At 55.6% G+C, this 14774-nt stretch overlaps 1 protein-coding gene across 1 annotated transcript in view; it reads left to right on the forward strand.

Annotated features, from left to right (window-relative positions):
* The first annotated feature begins 1196 nt into the window (after window positions 1–1196).
* Window positions 1197–14774, forward strand: part of JADE2 (jade family PHD finger 2) — an 81971-nt gene continuing 68393 nt past the window's right edge. Inside the window, exons 1-3 of the mRNA XM_059825209.1 lie at window positions 1197–1223; window positions 8316–8373; window positions 11350–11435. Of these exons, the coding sequence (XP_059681192.1) occupies window positions 8316–8373; window positions 11350–11435 (144 nt within the window). The 5' untranslated portion in view covers window positions 1197–1223. The remainder of the gene's footprint in view (window positions 1224–8315; window positions 8374–11349; window positions 11436–14774) is intronic.

Here is a 14774-nt window from a genome sequence, read left to right on the forward strand (position 1 = left end):
CACCCATTTGGGGAGCACGCGGCGGGGTGACCGCGGGGGCTGCGCTCCTCTCCGCGGAAACTCCGCGAAGTTGGGGCGGGGGGGAACACCTTCCCCCTGCCCCGGGGCTGTGCTGCTGCAGCCGCACCTCCAGCCCAGCCGCTCCTCGCCCCTCCGCAGCGGCCGCGTGTGCCGGCGCGGCCCGCGGAGCAGCGCGGAGGCACCGCGGCCCTCCCCGGCAATTCCCACGCCGGCGGCCCGCCCCGCGGCCGCGGAAGTTTGCTACGCGGAGCGGGGAGGGGGAAGCGGCTCCGTACCGCGGCCCCCGCCCGCTGCGCGATGGGCAAGAACCGTCTTTTTGACGCAGGAGAAATGGCAAATTTTAAGTACGTCATTAATATGGCGCCAAAAGGTTGTGTGTGTGTGTGTGGTTTTTTTTTTAAAGTATAAGCTTATTTTTTTTTTTACGGTTGCGGCAGCGGCCCCGTGTACGCCTGTGCACAGCGCGGCGGGGGGGAGCGGAGCGGGGCGGGGGGGGAGAGGAGGGAAAGAGTGTGAGTGCGTGTGTGTGTGCGAGTGTGTGCGTGTGTGTCCGCCTGTGCAGGGCCGGCGGGACGCCTGCGGGGCGAGCGCGCTGCGGGCGAGCGGCGCTGGGGCTCCGGGCAGCGCCATGGGGCCCCGGCGGCCGGCGGGGGGGTGAGGAGCGGAGCGGCGGCGGCGCGGCCCGGGATGGGACCCGCGCTGCCCGCACCTGGCCCTGCCGCTGCGCCGGGGGAAGGGAGAAGGCGCAGGAGGGGAAGAAATTGAAGATTTGGGGCGGCCGAAGGCGCGGGGCGGGGGGGGGGGGGGGGGGGGGGAAGCGCCGCCACCATTATCCGTCCCCGCTCCGAAAGTCGCTTCCCCGCCTCCCTGCCGGAGCCCGAGCGGCGGCGGGGCGGGCGGCGGGGCGCGGAGAGCCTGAGGAAGTGCGGGGTGAAAAAAAGAAAGAGAAACAGGCGGGCAGGGCTCGCCCGGCCGCGGCGGAGCGGCCATCTCGGCTGGGAGCGGGGGCCGCATCCATGGAGTTGCCGGGCGGCCGCTCCTGAGGAGGGCCCGGCCGGCGCGGCCCCGGCAATGACACCGGATTGAGGCGGCGAGGGGGCTCTCCCGGCCGGGGACTGCGGGAGCATCCCCCGCCCCCGCCCCCTCCCCGCCCGTAACCCGAGAGACAGCCCCAACTCCTGGAGGACGCTCTCCCGGCAAAGGTAAGGGCTCGGCGGGGCTGGCGGCGGGAAGGGGCTTATTTTGCCGCGGATGGTTATTTTGCAGCTCCCCCTGCTTCGCTGCTATTTATTTTTCTTTATTTATTTATTCCCCCCCCCCCCCCCCCGGCTGCGAGGCGGGGGATGTGCAGCATTTCCAGGGGGGGGATGGCGCATGTTGGTCACTCCCGTTTTAAAGTCTGCGAGGGAACGTAAACAAGAACTTTTGCAGGGTCGGGGCTGCAGCCCCGCCGCTTTATTTTCCGAATTAATGACTGCGGCAGAGGCTGCCCCGCGCCCTGCCCGCCGGGGGGGGGGGGGGGGGGGGGGGGGGGGGGCGCCCCGCGGCTCCTCGGGGCGATGCGCGGCCCCGGGGACGGACAGACACGCGCGGCCCCCGGGGCTCGGGCAGCGCTGCCGCGGGGCCGCGTTTGGGGCGGGGGAGCGGCGGGCCCGCGGCCGCGGAGCGCTGCGCGGGGCCGGGATGGCGGTGCCCGGGGGCGTGGCGGCTGCCGGCTCCCGCCTGCCCTCCCTCCCCACCTCCCTCCCTCCCTCCCCACCGCTCCCGGCCGCCGCGCCTCGGGGCTTTCCCCGCCGCCTTCCCCCCCCCCCGCCCCGCCGCACCGCGCCGCTGGGTCCCCGCGCTGCCGGGCCCGCAGGCGGCCGCCGCCCCCCCCCCCTCCCGCGCATCACCCGGGCCCGAAAACACCCGCCGTGGCCCTGCCGGGGGTCCCGGCTCCCCCCCCCGGCCCCGATCCGGCCACCTGCCCCCTCCCCGGGCTCCCTCCCTCCGGGGGAAGCCCGCGCCGCCCCCGCGGCCGCGCCTGCCCCTTCCTGGCCCGCCGAGCGGGGCCGGGATGCGGGGCCGGGATGCGGGGCCGGGAGCAGGGCTGAGATGCGGAGCTGGGATGCGGGGCCGGGAGCAGGGCCGGGATGCGGGAGTGGGATGCGGGGCTGGGAGCGCCTTACCCGCCGCCCCCCCGCCCCCCCCCGCCCCGGCTGCTCCGCTCCTGGGGCTGGAGGCAGCGACCTGGAAGTTGGGAAGCGCTGCAGGGGCGGGGGGGGCTGCTGAATTGCCAAGCTCAGGTGCAATTAAGGAAAAAAAAAAAATACATCTGTATCTCCATACCTGTGCATCCTGAGCGCTTTTTGAGTGGGAAGAAGGATGGCACTGACAGGGAAAATTCCCAGCTCCTTCTCTCCGCACCCCCAGTGAAAATTGTTTGCTTAGGGGTGTGATCCCAGACCCTCCTACCGCCGGGACAGCTCTAAGAGGGGATTTTGCTTGGGAAAAAATGAATGATCTCAGCCTTTCTCCCAGGGGTGAGGAGCCCGGCTCTTAGGAACGGTGTTTGACCTTTAAGCATTTATTGGCTACTGAGGTTAAAATAAGCTTGAGAGAGGAGTAAAAATAGCTTGCAGAAAGGTTAAATCAAAGGTTAAATTTGTTTTTCCTAGGAAAATTGAGGCTGATGTCCAAACACGAAGGCTTGGAGCAAAGGGTGGGAGGGTCCACCTTGGGTCTGTAGGCAGGGAGATGCAATTTATTTAAAGTACTGGTTTCTGCTGGTAGTGTTTGGCACCAAGTTCTGAAAGTTGGTGGGTAGGTGGTCCTCAAACCAAGGTATTCGGAATCCCGTCTGCTCTTTGCCTTCCTCTGGGCATTCGGTACAAAGTTTGGAGCACCCAGAGCTCCTGTTGATTTTGCTCCGAGACCTGCAGGACAGGGCAGCCGACTGCGGGCGAGGAGCCGTGTCCCTGCCCTTGTCCCTTGTCCCTGCCTTTGCCCCGTGTCCCTGCCCTTGTCCCCTGTCCCTGCCCTTGTCCCCTGTCCCTGCCTTTGTCCCCTGTCCCTGCCCGCTCCCTCCTGCCCGAAGGCAGGGGTGGCCCCGGGTGCCCGCAGTAACCTTTCTGATTACCTGTGCTCTGTCTGGGCTTGCTGAAGGAAAAATGGATAATTAGAGGGTAACAAGTCAGAAGAGGCAAGCAAAGTTATAAATGTGAGTAGTAAAGAAAGAAAAAATCCCCTTGTAGATGTGGAAAAAGGCAAAGCACAGGAAGTAGATGAGGGCTTGTTTTGTTTTAAATTTAAATGAGATTAAATTTTGCCCCAGGGAGCCAAGAGAGCAAGCGGAGTGGCTGTGGAGGAGAGGAGGAATGGCTCTCTCTTCACCTGGGCGAGCTGGGTGTTTGCTGAAGAGGTTGAGCTGACAGCAGGCTGTGGCGGAGCGGAGGGGCAGGCGAGCCCCGGCTGGCAGGGACGGGCTCCCGCTGCCCAGAACACGGGTGTTCCCGGGTGCCAGGCTCGTGCCTCGCTGGGTTTCGCCTCTGCGGGGTTACCGGGGAGGTTAAGGAAAGAGGAGCGCGGCTCCCCCTGAGATGTAAGGGCTGTCCACCAAGATCTGCTGACGGTCTGTTGGCACAGTCGACGCGCATCCTTCGGTCGCAAAGTTTGTTCTTCTGGTATTGTGGAATTGGGGCTGTGTCTGCGCCGGGGGATGCTGCCGCTCGCTCAGAGCATCCTGTAGCAGCGCTTGGCTCCAGATTGTTAATGAGAAAAGGCAATCCGAGGAGGACAACCCTCCTACGGTAGAAAGGTTGGGACCTTCCAGCCCTCCACCCTTACTGTACTTTCTAACAACCTGCTGCTATTCCTAGAGAGAGCAGAGATACATTAACGCAGAGGGGAAGGAAGCGTGGACGAGCTGCCCCTCGGCTCCCCGTCGCCGGCCATGCCAGGGCGGTGGGACGGGGGTCCCTGGGCGCGAGCGGGGGTCCGCTGGCCGGAGCGGTGTGCATGCCGCTGGGGGCACTATTTTCTCTTCGTGTTCCTATTTCTGTGCTGGAAGAACAAACAGGGAAGTGGTTTTTCTGCAGTCTCATTGCAGCTCACAAACAGAGCACAGAATTCAGCCGGTGTTGCTCAACTGTCACAGCGTCAGAGGTGGCGGCGCAGGGGGACCGAGCGCGGCGCATCCCTTAACGTGCGGATGAGCGCTGGAAGAGGTGATGACCAAATACTTTTTTTTTTTTCCCCCTTTTTTACTGCAACTTCTGCAGGTTTCTGTGCCCGTTCCCTGTGTGCACAGGCACGTATGAATTCCTCTAGTTTGCTTGCCACAGTCCGGAATGGTTCGTTCTTGCAAACAGCCCCTGCACATGGTGCTGTGATGCCACCAGGAGCTCCACGTCCCACGTGGACTTGATGCTCGCAGGAGCTGGGGAACATCAGCCGATTCCCCGGAGCACAGGGATCCTGGAGGGGTTGGCAGAGCAGTTCTTTGCTGGCCGCAAGGCTGGATGAGGCATTTGGGTTTAGCGCGCATGGGAGCGTGCATGCGGGGAGGAGCGCCCGGGTGGGACGGGAGCTCAGGACCTGGGCAGATGCACCTCCGGGTGTGCTGAAGGGTGCTGCTGCCTTCGCTTCTCCCAGGTTGCATGGGTTGGGCAAATTCGCATCTCCAAAAGCTCTTCTTCAACCCTTCCCCTGCTGCGAGGCAGGACCAGGCAGCCTGAGGCCATCATCTCAATTTTACTGTGGCCCATTTGTCCAAAGCCCTAGTGATTTACATTTGTTTAGGCTGATGGAGGGCCACCATCTTCCTCGGTTTAGCATTTATCTGCCTTTCTCAGCTGGAACAAAGGCAATGCTGAACATGTGTTAGTTTGCAAGCAATTCCGCTTTCGGGTTTCCAGGCATTAGCGCAGGGCTATGCCTGTGGATTTGAGTTGCAGACACTTCAGGGGGATGTTCATTTGTTTATAAAAGAAACCCACATCTGTTTCTGTTTGAATTTTTTAAGCAAGCATACATGGAAACCTTTCTCTTGGTTTCTGGCTCTGTAAAAGCTAGATTTTGGGCCAAGTTTGACCTAAGGGTGACCTTTTCAAAGTATTACAAATTTTTTTGGTATTTGTTTATGACTCTAATAATGATGCCATGCGGGGAATGGGTCAGTTGAAGGTGAAATTAGCTTCTAATGTAAACAAAGGATTAATTTTGGAGCAGAGACCGTATTTTGTGGAGACTTTAAGTTGCTTGGTAGTACACCAACTGAATTGCTCCTGAGAGCTCGCTCCATGCGAGGCTTGTCGGGGCCGGAGCTCCAGCCCTGGGAGTGATGTGGGCCATGGGTCCCCTGCGCTGGCTGCCGGAGGGGTGCCGGAGGGGTGCCGGGAGCCCAGCCACCTTCAGACTTTATAACCCTGTGCTCCAGGTGGGGAAATGGCCCAATTACCCTTCTTCTACAGTAAATTCCTCCGTTAAGTACCATGCTGTTTACTACTGTGTGGCTGCTCAAGAAGATGAGTGCCTCAGGAAACAGCATCTTCTTAGCCCTGCCTGGAAGTTAACCATTTTCTGAAAAGATCTGGTTGAGCTCTGCGGCTTTGGCCCCAAATTTCGCTCCCTTCGTGCACACAGTGCCTCGTTGGGCATCGTGTGCCGTGCCATGCCCTACCCAGGCGGTGGTTGCCTTTCGGTGCTGCTCTGTGTTCAGAGAGGTCCCTACTTCGCTCAAGCCAGAATTTCATTCAGAGCAATTGAACTGCGATTTGGTTCCAAGGGTGCTGTCTTGGATCCTGCCAAACGGTGGCAAAAGGATTTACTGAAGTAGAGCCGCTGTTTTACCTGCAATGTGGACCGTGTTGGTATGTGAGCATAAATTCATACTGTTAAATAGTGAGCATGTAAAAGTGTGTTGTGTAGGTAGGGGTAGGGCAGGAGCGGGATGCAGGGATGTGTAGGTAGGGGTAGGGCAGGAGCGGGATGCAGGGATGTGTAGGTAGGGGTAGGGCAGGAGCGGGATGCAGGGATGTGTAGGTAGGGGTAGGGCAGGAGCGGGATGCAGGGATGTGTAGGTAGGGGTAGGGCAGGAGCGGGATGCAGGGATGTGTAGGTAGGGGTAGGGCAGGAGCGGGATGCAGGGATGTGTAGGTAGGGGTAGGGCAGGAGCGGGATGCAGGGATGTGTAGGTAGCGGTAGGGCTGGAGCGGGATGCAAGGACCAAGTTCAATTAAAGGGATGATGAGTGCATCTTCTCACATATTTATCAGAGCCAAAACCAGTCCCCGCATCCTGACACCAGTGCTGTGCATTAATTATATACCTTTTTCCCTCCCTTGGAAGGAAAATGACGTTAGTGACACTGTCTGGCTGTAAAGGCAAAGACGGGAAACACTGGAAATCCCTCTGGTTATCAGTGGCATTCCTTTGCTTCAGCTCAGGTGTTTCTTTTCCCCATTGGCTTTGGCTTGTTTAATCTCTGTGGCTAGGAATGCCAGAGTCAGGAAAAGCATAGCTCCAGCTTTGTGCTCCGAGAGCGTCTTTGCCACTTCAGACCAGTAGGAACTAGTTTAAAAGGTTCGGGTAGAATTCCTACTAAAAGTAAGTAAACCGCAGTTAGAGCTGTCTTCAATATCACCCTCCTCAAGCAAAATCCAATGGCTACTTGGAACAGGACTGGTTTAATAACTTCTGTTTCCCCTTGAATCACTGGGGGAAAGTATTGATATTGCCATATTCTCAAGGAACATTTTTAATCATGTTTCGACAGGGCAATGCCTTACCACAACACCGATAGTTAAAATGTTTATGATACTTTGTAGTATTATCCCTTACAATGGTGTGATAAAACATAGCACATATAGTGCAAAATACAAGCATTGCAAGGGGTTTGTATGCTTATGTGGAACTTCTGTTGTTTGGGGGAAACGGCGTGCTCTAGCCCGCTATCCAGTCTGTGTGCCGCTGGCAGCTGCTGCGACCGAACCGCACAAAACTAGTGTTCTATCATCATTCCCACTTACCATTTGTGGAAGCAGTAGTGTATATGCCATGATAACACCCTTAGATTCTTACAAAATACCTCAGAAAGTACTAAGAAGATTTCCACGAGATTAACATTGCTTTCTGCTGGTGCATTTTAGCTCACAGCCTGTTGGATAGTTGTCCGGTCCATGGGTAGCACTTTCCATCCAGAGCTCCCAAAGGCACTGTATTGGGGGACACATTATCAGCCACCAGCCACATTGGTAAACTGGGGTCTTCAAAAGTTAAAATACTTTTTTTCATAATTTTTTCCTGCTTTTTTCTTTTTTTTCAAAGCATCTAAAGCATTTGCTGGTACAGGTACTTGACTTTCGGCTCCGAGCGCTCTGTTTCTGAGGGGCGAGTTCAGGAGAACCCGCTGATCTCAAGCGGTTCTGTGACTTGTTCAAAGTCACAAAGCAAATCAGCAGCTGAGCTTGAAAGGGGTCTCCTGTCCTCCTAATCGGTGCGGTGGTACCCGCTGCCATGGTTTTGTCTCCGAGAGGATGGAGAAGTCCCAGGAGCTGTGCAGAAGCCGCTCACTCGCACCCCCCCGGGAGCTGCGGTGCTGGGGGGGGCTGCCTGGCTGCGCCCGAGCAGGCAGGGCAGCTCTGGGTGATGGGAAGAGCGCGCTGGCTGTGTGACAGATACAGCAGAAGCCTTAAAAGAAGTAGATACCGCCTGAGTGGGAAGATGAGTCAGAGGGTAAAACCCCGGTCTCATTGTACACGGGGGTCCCCTTCAGCTCCCTGATGCTCGGACTTCCCCCTGCAGACATACTGAGAGTGTGCGTAGTTTCCATTCTTCTCTCTGTGCACATTGGCAGCCCAGACAGGTAGTTCATGGGATGTCTTTTGTCCCGTCCAACAGCACCACGGTCCGTGGTGGGGTATGGTCCATGGTGGGGTACGGTCCGTGGTGGGGTACGGTCCGTGGTGGGGTGTCCTCCCTGGCGATGCTCTTGCAGCGGGAGGGATATTTGGTTGCGAATCCTGCATAGGCAAATGGCCATGCAAAGCTGAGTGATCAAAGTGTACTGGCTGTACCTCCTAGGAGCAGGGAAAGCTGGTAAAGACACACTGGCACCCTTCAAATTTTTAAAAAAAGCCCTATGAGGATTGTTTTCTTCCTTTTTTTTTAAGGCTCTGGGTAGTTGTCTGTCGTGAAGGGTAAGTACTGGCTGGGGCTGGGATGACCAGTGTGCAGATGTTCAGAGGTAACAGTGATTTGGTGCTGAGATGAGTTTCCTGGGCACTAAGTGTAATGTTCAATTTCTTTTGTTACAGATGGAAGAAAAACGACGCAAGTACTCGATCAGCAGTGATAACTCAGACACCACTGACAGTAAGACCTTTAATTCAAGCCTTTGAACGAGATAACTAAGCGATTCACCTCCAGCAGGGAAAACGCTTGAATAATTACTTTGCAAAGAGTGGAGGAAACTGCATTTACTGGGAAGTCTCTGCACAATGAATTGTGCGCCGGGCTGGGTTTGTCAGAGATGCAGCAACAAGCTGATACCAATTTAAATGCCCCGGCTGTGGCTCCTCTTAACTGATGAGCGTGTCTCCCTCCTGTGAGGAGCCCGGGCGAGGGAGAGCTGCTGATCGCAAATCTGCTAACGAAGCAAACACCCTTAGTAGACAAGTTGTCCTTTCCTGTGAGCTGCAGCCTGAGACCAGTTAGCTCTTGATTGGGTTGTACTGGGGGGAAGGGGAAGTTTTTACTGGAGTCAGGGTAAAACCGGAGCCGCCTTGTTCCCTTCTTGCGAGCTGAGGAGTGATGTGGGAAAAGGGATGAGGCTGGAGCCAGCAAAGCTTGCAAGCCCACGCTTGCTTCTCAACATCTACCTCACTTCGTCCTCATTCAGGAAAGCACAGAAGCATGTGCTCAACAATAAACATGTGCAAATGTGCTGAATTTTGGCTATAAATAGAGTGCTTTCCTCTACCACTTATTCCAGGGTTTCACCCACTGCAGACATACTGCAGTGCCGTAGTGTTCCGTACCCTCGAGGCAGTATTCTAATCCCTTGTCTGGGCTCCCGAGTTTCCTACTAGTTGCTCTTGGTTTCTTACGAATGTCACAGTAATTTCATCTGGACCGTGCTGGGAATTTGCTCTCCACACTTTACAGGATCTGGCTGCTGGATATCCGAGAACGAAAGGGACTTTGCTAAAGACACTAAACTTCTGGGCCTTTCCCTAACAGGATGATGGGGAGATTACAGGGGGTTATGGAAAGGCTGATCTTGCTGGGTTTGGCTGCTGTTCCCACAGCTTTAGCCAAAAAAATCATCAGCGGGAGCGGAGTTTGCACCGCTACAGCCGACGGGAACCTGCTGTTCGGCTGCCGGAGGGGACCCCCGTCCTGCTGCAGCCCTGGGGGGGTCTGGGGGCTGAGCCGTGCCTAGGGAAAGTGTTTCAGGCTCTGTCGACGCCGCTCGCTTCTCGTAAAATACAACATCTCTGTCTCAGAAAGGGGTTTGTTTTGGAAGCCGTGCTCCAAACTTCCCGTCTCCTAATCCGCAGATGCTCAAAGGCTTAACCAAGCCGAGCCGCGCTAGCTGGCTTCTCTGCCTTTCGGGGGTAAGGCATCTTTAATCACGGCATTAAACAACACGGCCTTATCGCTGTTGGGCTTGGATATTTATGCCGCAGGTGATATCTAAGCTGTTGACAAATGCTCTCCTGCGGGATAATTGTAAGCAAAGTGATGACCTTCTTTTTTCATGCCTCCGCCCGGAAAGGACGGTAGTGACATGTTATCGAAGTTTGTGCAGTTGTAGCACCACGTTGCAGGTTGAGAAGAGGGGGCAAGGTGGAAGTTAGTGACTCGATCGCTCAGCACAGACTGTGGATCCGGTGCCGCAGTGCTCTGAGCAGCTCGCCGAGCGAAGCGGCGTTTCCCGGCGGCTGCAGCGTAGGAGCTTCTGCTGTGGGCTTTGCCTACGGGGTCCTGTTATGTGCTGAAATGATGAAAAAAATGCATTTATGTCGAGCCCACTGACGCTGCAGTCAGAAAAAGAGCTGCCCTTTGGGAACGACTGATGCCATCAGATCTGGTCTTCGTATTATGAAGTACAAGAAAGTGCGTTTATTAAGTGAAGAGTGCAAGGTGAACTAGTGCCTCTTCTCTTGCGAGCAAAAATAGGCATGTGAGATTTATCTGGGCTCGTGAGGGATTCAATTGCCTGAGCTGGCGGAGGGAGGGACATTTCCCACCGCGGGGGCACGGCAGCCGGGGCAGCCCCGGTCCCTGGTGCCAGCTCAGCTCCTGGCAGAGCCCCTCCTGAAGTCCTTGCGTGCGTGGCTCCATCGTGTTTGGCAGCTGCTTATGCGCACGGTGTTGTTTCCTCCTATGCAGCCATCCCTGGATAAAATCAGTGTTGAATAGGTCTATCGATAATTTGTTGGACCCCCCACAAAAGCATTTTTATATAATGGAATCTGGAGGGGTCCTGCTAGACAGAAGATCCGACTGTCATCATTATTATAAAAAGATTCCAATAACTAGTTTCTTATTTATTATTACCAAATACATATAGCTTTTTTTTTAAGTGATAGTAACACAAATGGGTTGCAAATAAAGATTAATAACATAATGGTCCCAGCACATTTCAGGCTTTAGCTGCCCTTGCCTTGTGGAGGTGGTGATGATACTGCTCCAGTCAGGATGATGAGAGTCCATTCATAATACTCCCGGAGTAAAGTAATCCCAAATCCCAAAGCAAATACGCTCTTACTACTGAAAAGTGTAAAGTGCATTTGCTCGGTGTGTCCTGTTGCGCGGTTCCCACTAGATGCTGAGCTGCGCACAGGTCTGGAAGTCATTAGTCCTGGCACAGGCGGAGGAGTTTTACCCAATTTAGTCAATATTTTTGACCGTGGGGTCTGAAGTCCTCGAGCAGTTCAGATGCTTGTCTTTAAGCATCCTTCTTAGAAAACTTTTATCTCCTTAATTCCCGATCCCAATAGATTCCTGATTCCAGGAATGAGTCCTGGCTCATTCCTTCTTAGAAGCCGTTCTTATTCCTGACTTTGGGTTTGCAATTCTGATGTCTGCACTTGACAAGAGTGTTTTTAAATTTCAGAGGTCTCTGTTTCATCGTCCATAGCAGCAGGAAAGCGATGTTAAGCTATTTTGGTGAAGTACCCTGGGATGTGCACAAAAATAATGCCGTGTCAAGGTATTATCACCTCTTAGCGTTGACCCAAAGTGTTGGTTGAGGCTGTAGTAGCGGCAGTGGGGCTGGCGACAAAGCTACGGAAAAAACTGCCTCTCCTTTGCAGGTAACCTGTCTCTGTTGCCTCGTTGCAGGTCATACCACATCGGCCTCCAGATGCTCCAAAATTCCGAATACCAAATCCACCTGGTCACGGCAGAAGGAGAAGAAGCCCTCTGAGGTACGTGGGCTTTTAGGCTTTTGCCAAAGGAGAGTTTTCCCCCGGGGCCGTGCTCGCCCAGACGTGGTGGCAACCGGCATGCCCACGGCTGGCTGTGGGTGGTGGGTGCCAGGACAGGGTGTCCTCCAAGAAGGCAGAGCCACAGCTCCCGCCGGCGGTGCCAGCCTCCGCCTCGTGCTCAGCTCTGCCGGGAGGGAGCAGGCGGAGGTACCCGGCGGGCATCTCGGATGAAGGGTGGGGGGTCCTTGTGCCCGCTCCGTCCCCGTTGATGCAAGTGGGGAGAGGTTGAGTGTGGTGGGATTGGGAGGTCCTACGTCGAGGTGGCTGCGTGCTGAGTTCCCTGGTTTGGGTGCCCGCCTGGATGTCCTTTCATTAAGGGCACAGGTACAGCAGTGATGCCAGGGGAGGGTGGCTGGGTGGCATGGAGGCTCCTCCCCGTGAGTAAGTGGGAGGTACAGAGAGCCATGAAATGAGAGGCAGCGCAGCTGAGTTGCAGATTACGTTGTGTTGGTTTCCTCCTGTCGCGGGGTTCAAGGGCACTAAGCCGAGGCCGTTGGTGTCTGACCTTGCTGCAGGGTTTTCCCTCGCTCCTAGCTGGCACGGGCAGCGCTGCCCACCCCGGAGGGCATCGCCCAGGTCGCCCCTGCCAGCTCTGCGGTGCCGGGTCTGGGACCGGCTTGGGAGGAGCTGTGTTTCCCAAGACCCATGCTGGAAGGGACGATGCTGTGCCCTGTTTTCCCTCATGTGCCTCGGATACATTTCCACTAGATGTGGAAACTATACTAGGCATGAGCTGCTGTTGTAGCAACTGCAGTGTTTAGCAGTGGTCATCTTCATTTCAAGAGCAGCGTGAGCAAAGCCAGAGGGACGTTATTCTCCCATTCCCTTTCCTCTGGACCAGGGTCCGGAGTCAGAGAGAGCTAAGTTTAGAAGCAGGTGAAGCCGGCACGGCTAGTGCTGCTCACGGGCTGGAAACTCCTTCCCAAGCCCCCACGTTACACGTCTCCTGAGGCTGTGGCCCGGTAAGCACAACCCTCTCTAACATCCTCCCTTTGCATCAAGCTGAGTAGAGATTTTGAGGTTTTCCTGTGGTCACTGCCTGAATTACAGCTGCACTTAGTTCTTATTGCTCAGACAGATTTACATTGCTATATCTAACGTGTTGGCAGTGGACGGAGACTTAAAAAGTCCGAGTTGTTTGTGCCTTGGGTAAAGAGGGAAAAGCTGTTATTACCAGCCAAGGTAATTGGAAACACTTGAGAGCAAAATACCGGGGGTGTAGATGTCAGTGGCTGCTGACCAGGCTGTCGGAAAGTTGCGCATTAGGGCTGGTAATGTCATTTTTTGATTATAGATATGTCTTTTGAAACAGGTGAGGGATGTATTCTGTGAGCTGAATCCCCTGTTTTGAAAGAGTGAAGCATTTAGGGCATCTCCTCTTCCTGGGGCAGAAACAACTGCCCATCCCTGTGCCCGATGTGTCTGTAAAGGCATCAGATTAGCTGTGTAGGCGCCTTACAGGAGTCCCACGGAGATGCCCGGCGTTAGACCTGGTTAGATGTGCGAGGATGTGACTTGTGTCACCGGCAGTGCCACACGTGCCACCCTGCTGCTGCCCGGTAAAATCCTCCTCCAAAAGAGCCTGCGTCAGGAGATCTCTTTCTGCATCACCGGTGCAGACATGCTTTTGTCTTTAATATGAATTAGCTGTATCAGCCAGCTGGGAGTTCACCTGGCTGCTGATGAAATTACTGGATATAGGTCCCAAGACTCCCAAGTGAAAATGCTTCTGCACTTTATGAAGGATGGTCAGACCCGGATCCAAGTTTTACTGCTCTACAACAGCTGGAGTGAAAACTAGATCTTAGTCCACGGCATCCGGGGAGACGTCAGATGCGGCACCGCGGAGGCCAGGCTCATCCCTCTGCTTCATGCTCCATTATGCCCGGAGGATGGTTCTCAGTGAAATGTAGCTCTGGAACAAATAAAGTGGAGCAAAAGCTTAACAGTGCCCAGCTTAGCAACAGTTGGGACAGAAAGTGAACCCCAGTGGCATATCTGAACTGAAACTCCGGGGGAATTTGGGGAGGCCATGTGTAATTACTCAAGCTGGAGTTTGGCCAGGATGCTCAAGCTGACAAACCATCTTTTACAAAAGCGTGGTGGGAACCTGAGCAGATGGGACTGGTCCAGATCTCAGCTTTACCCCCCTTACCCTGCATCTCCCCGGCGGCTGCCGGCATCCGGGTCTGCTTGAATCCAGCCCTGGTGAAACCCAGGGCTCAGGAGAGCGTGGACTGTCCCTGGGGTTGGACACAGGATTGCCCCGCGCAGCAGGTCTGAGACCCGTAGCGGTGCACGGTAATGGTTCGGAGCCCACCCCGGTGAGCACTGGTTTACGGATTTCCTCTACAACAGCGTCTTCCAAACTTTTCCACAAGTGACCCAACCTCTGCTCTTACTGAGCGCACCCGTGAACCCGTCTGGTCCACGTGTGGGATCCACTGCCCGTCATCTGTGAAACGCTGCAGGGTTTGGCACGTCCCAGGGGATTTCTCGCAGGAGCCCTGGAGGATTTCAAGCACGGACCGGGATGGGCATCGTGTCCCGCTGGTGCGAGTACTGAGAAGTGTGAGACATAAACCATACCACTGTCAAACTACTTCACACGAAATAGGGAAGCGTGTTTCCCTTCGCTGTCCCACTGAGGATGGAAACCACAGGAGGGTAACAGGGAGAGCGTGATGAATGTATTATCAGATGTTGAACCCCCCGGGCAGTCTGTCCCGGACGTTTTGGGGCTGGACAAGCCTTTTCAAACAGTAACTCCGGCTCAGGTTTACACACGGCTTGTAGCTTTTCCAAGAGCTGAGCTGCTGGCCAGGTGCCGAGGGTCCGGGCACGTCCCGAGGGGCGGCGATGCTGGAGGACAGGCTTGGGGAGTGGGAGGTTTGTGCGCGCGGGGACCCGCCGAGCCCTCCTGCCCCTCCCAAAGTCGTGTCCCCATTCCCCTGCGCGCTGCCATCCGCATTCCCCCTGACAACCCGAGCAGGAGATAAAAAAATGAAAAGCATTAGTGTTACATAGTTATTAGCCAGGTCAGGGGGTGATGTTTATTATGAAAGACTCTGTGAGAAGGGATTAACTATACACATTAAAAACCACCCGATACAAGGCATCTGGAAAAACAAGCTTCTTAACGTGGAAAAGTACTGAGCTGTTTGTAAACATCCGCCAAGGGGGCCATTGCCAGGGAGGGCGATTATATTTATCTGTGCCTGTCACGGGGCTCTGCCCGGGCTCTTTCCTGACGTGTCCCAGGCACCAGGCCTCCGTCCC

This window comes from Gavia stellata, chromosome 16 (genome assembly GCF_030936135.1).
Source record: "Gavia stellata isolate bGavSte3 chromosome 16, bGavSte3.hap2, whole genome shotgun sequence".
Lineage (NCBI taxonomy): Eukaryota > Metazoa > Chordata > Aves > Gaviiformes > Gaviidae > Gavia > Gavia stellata.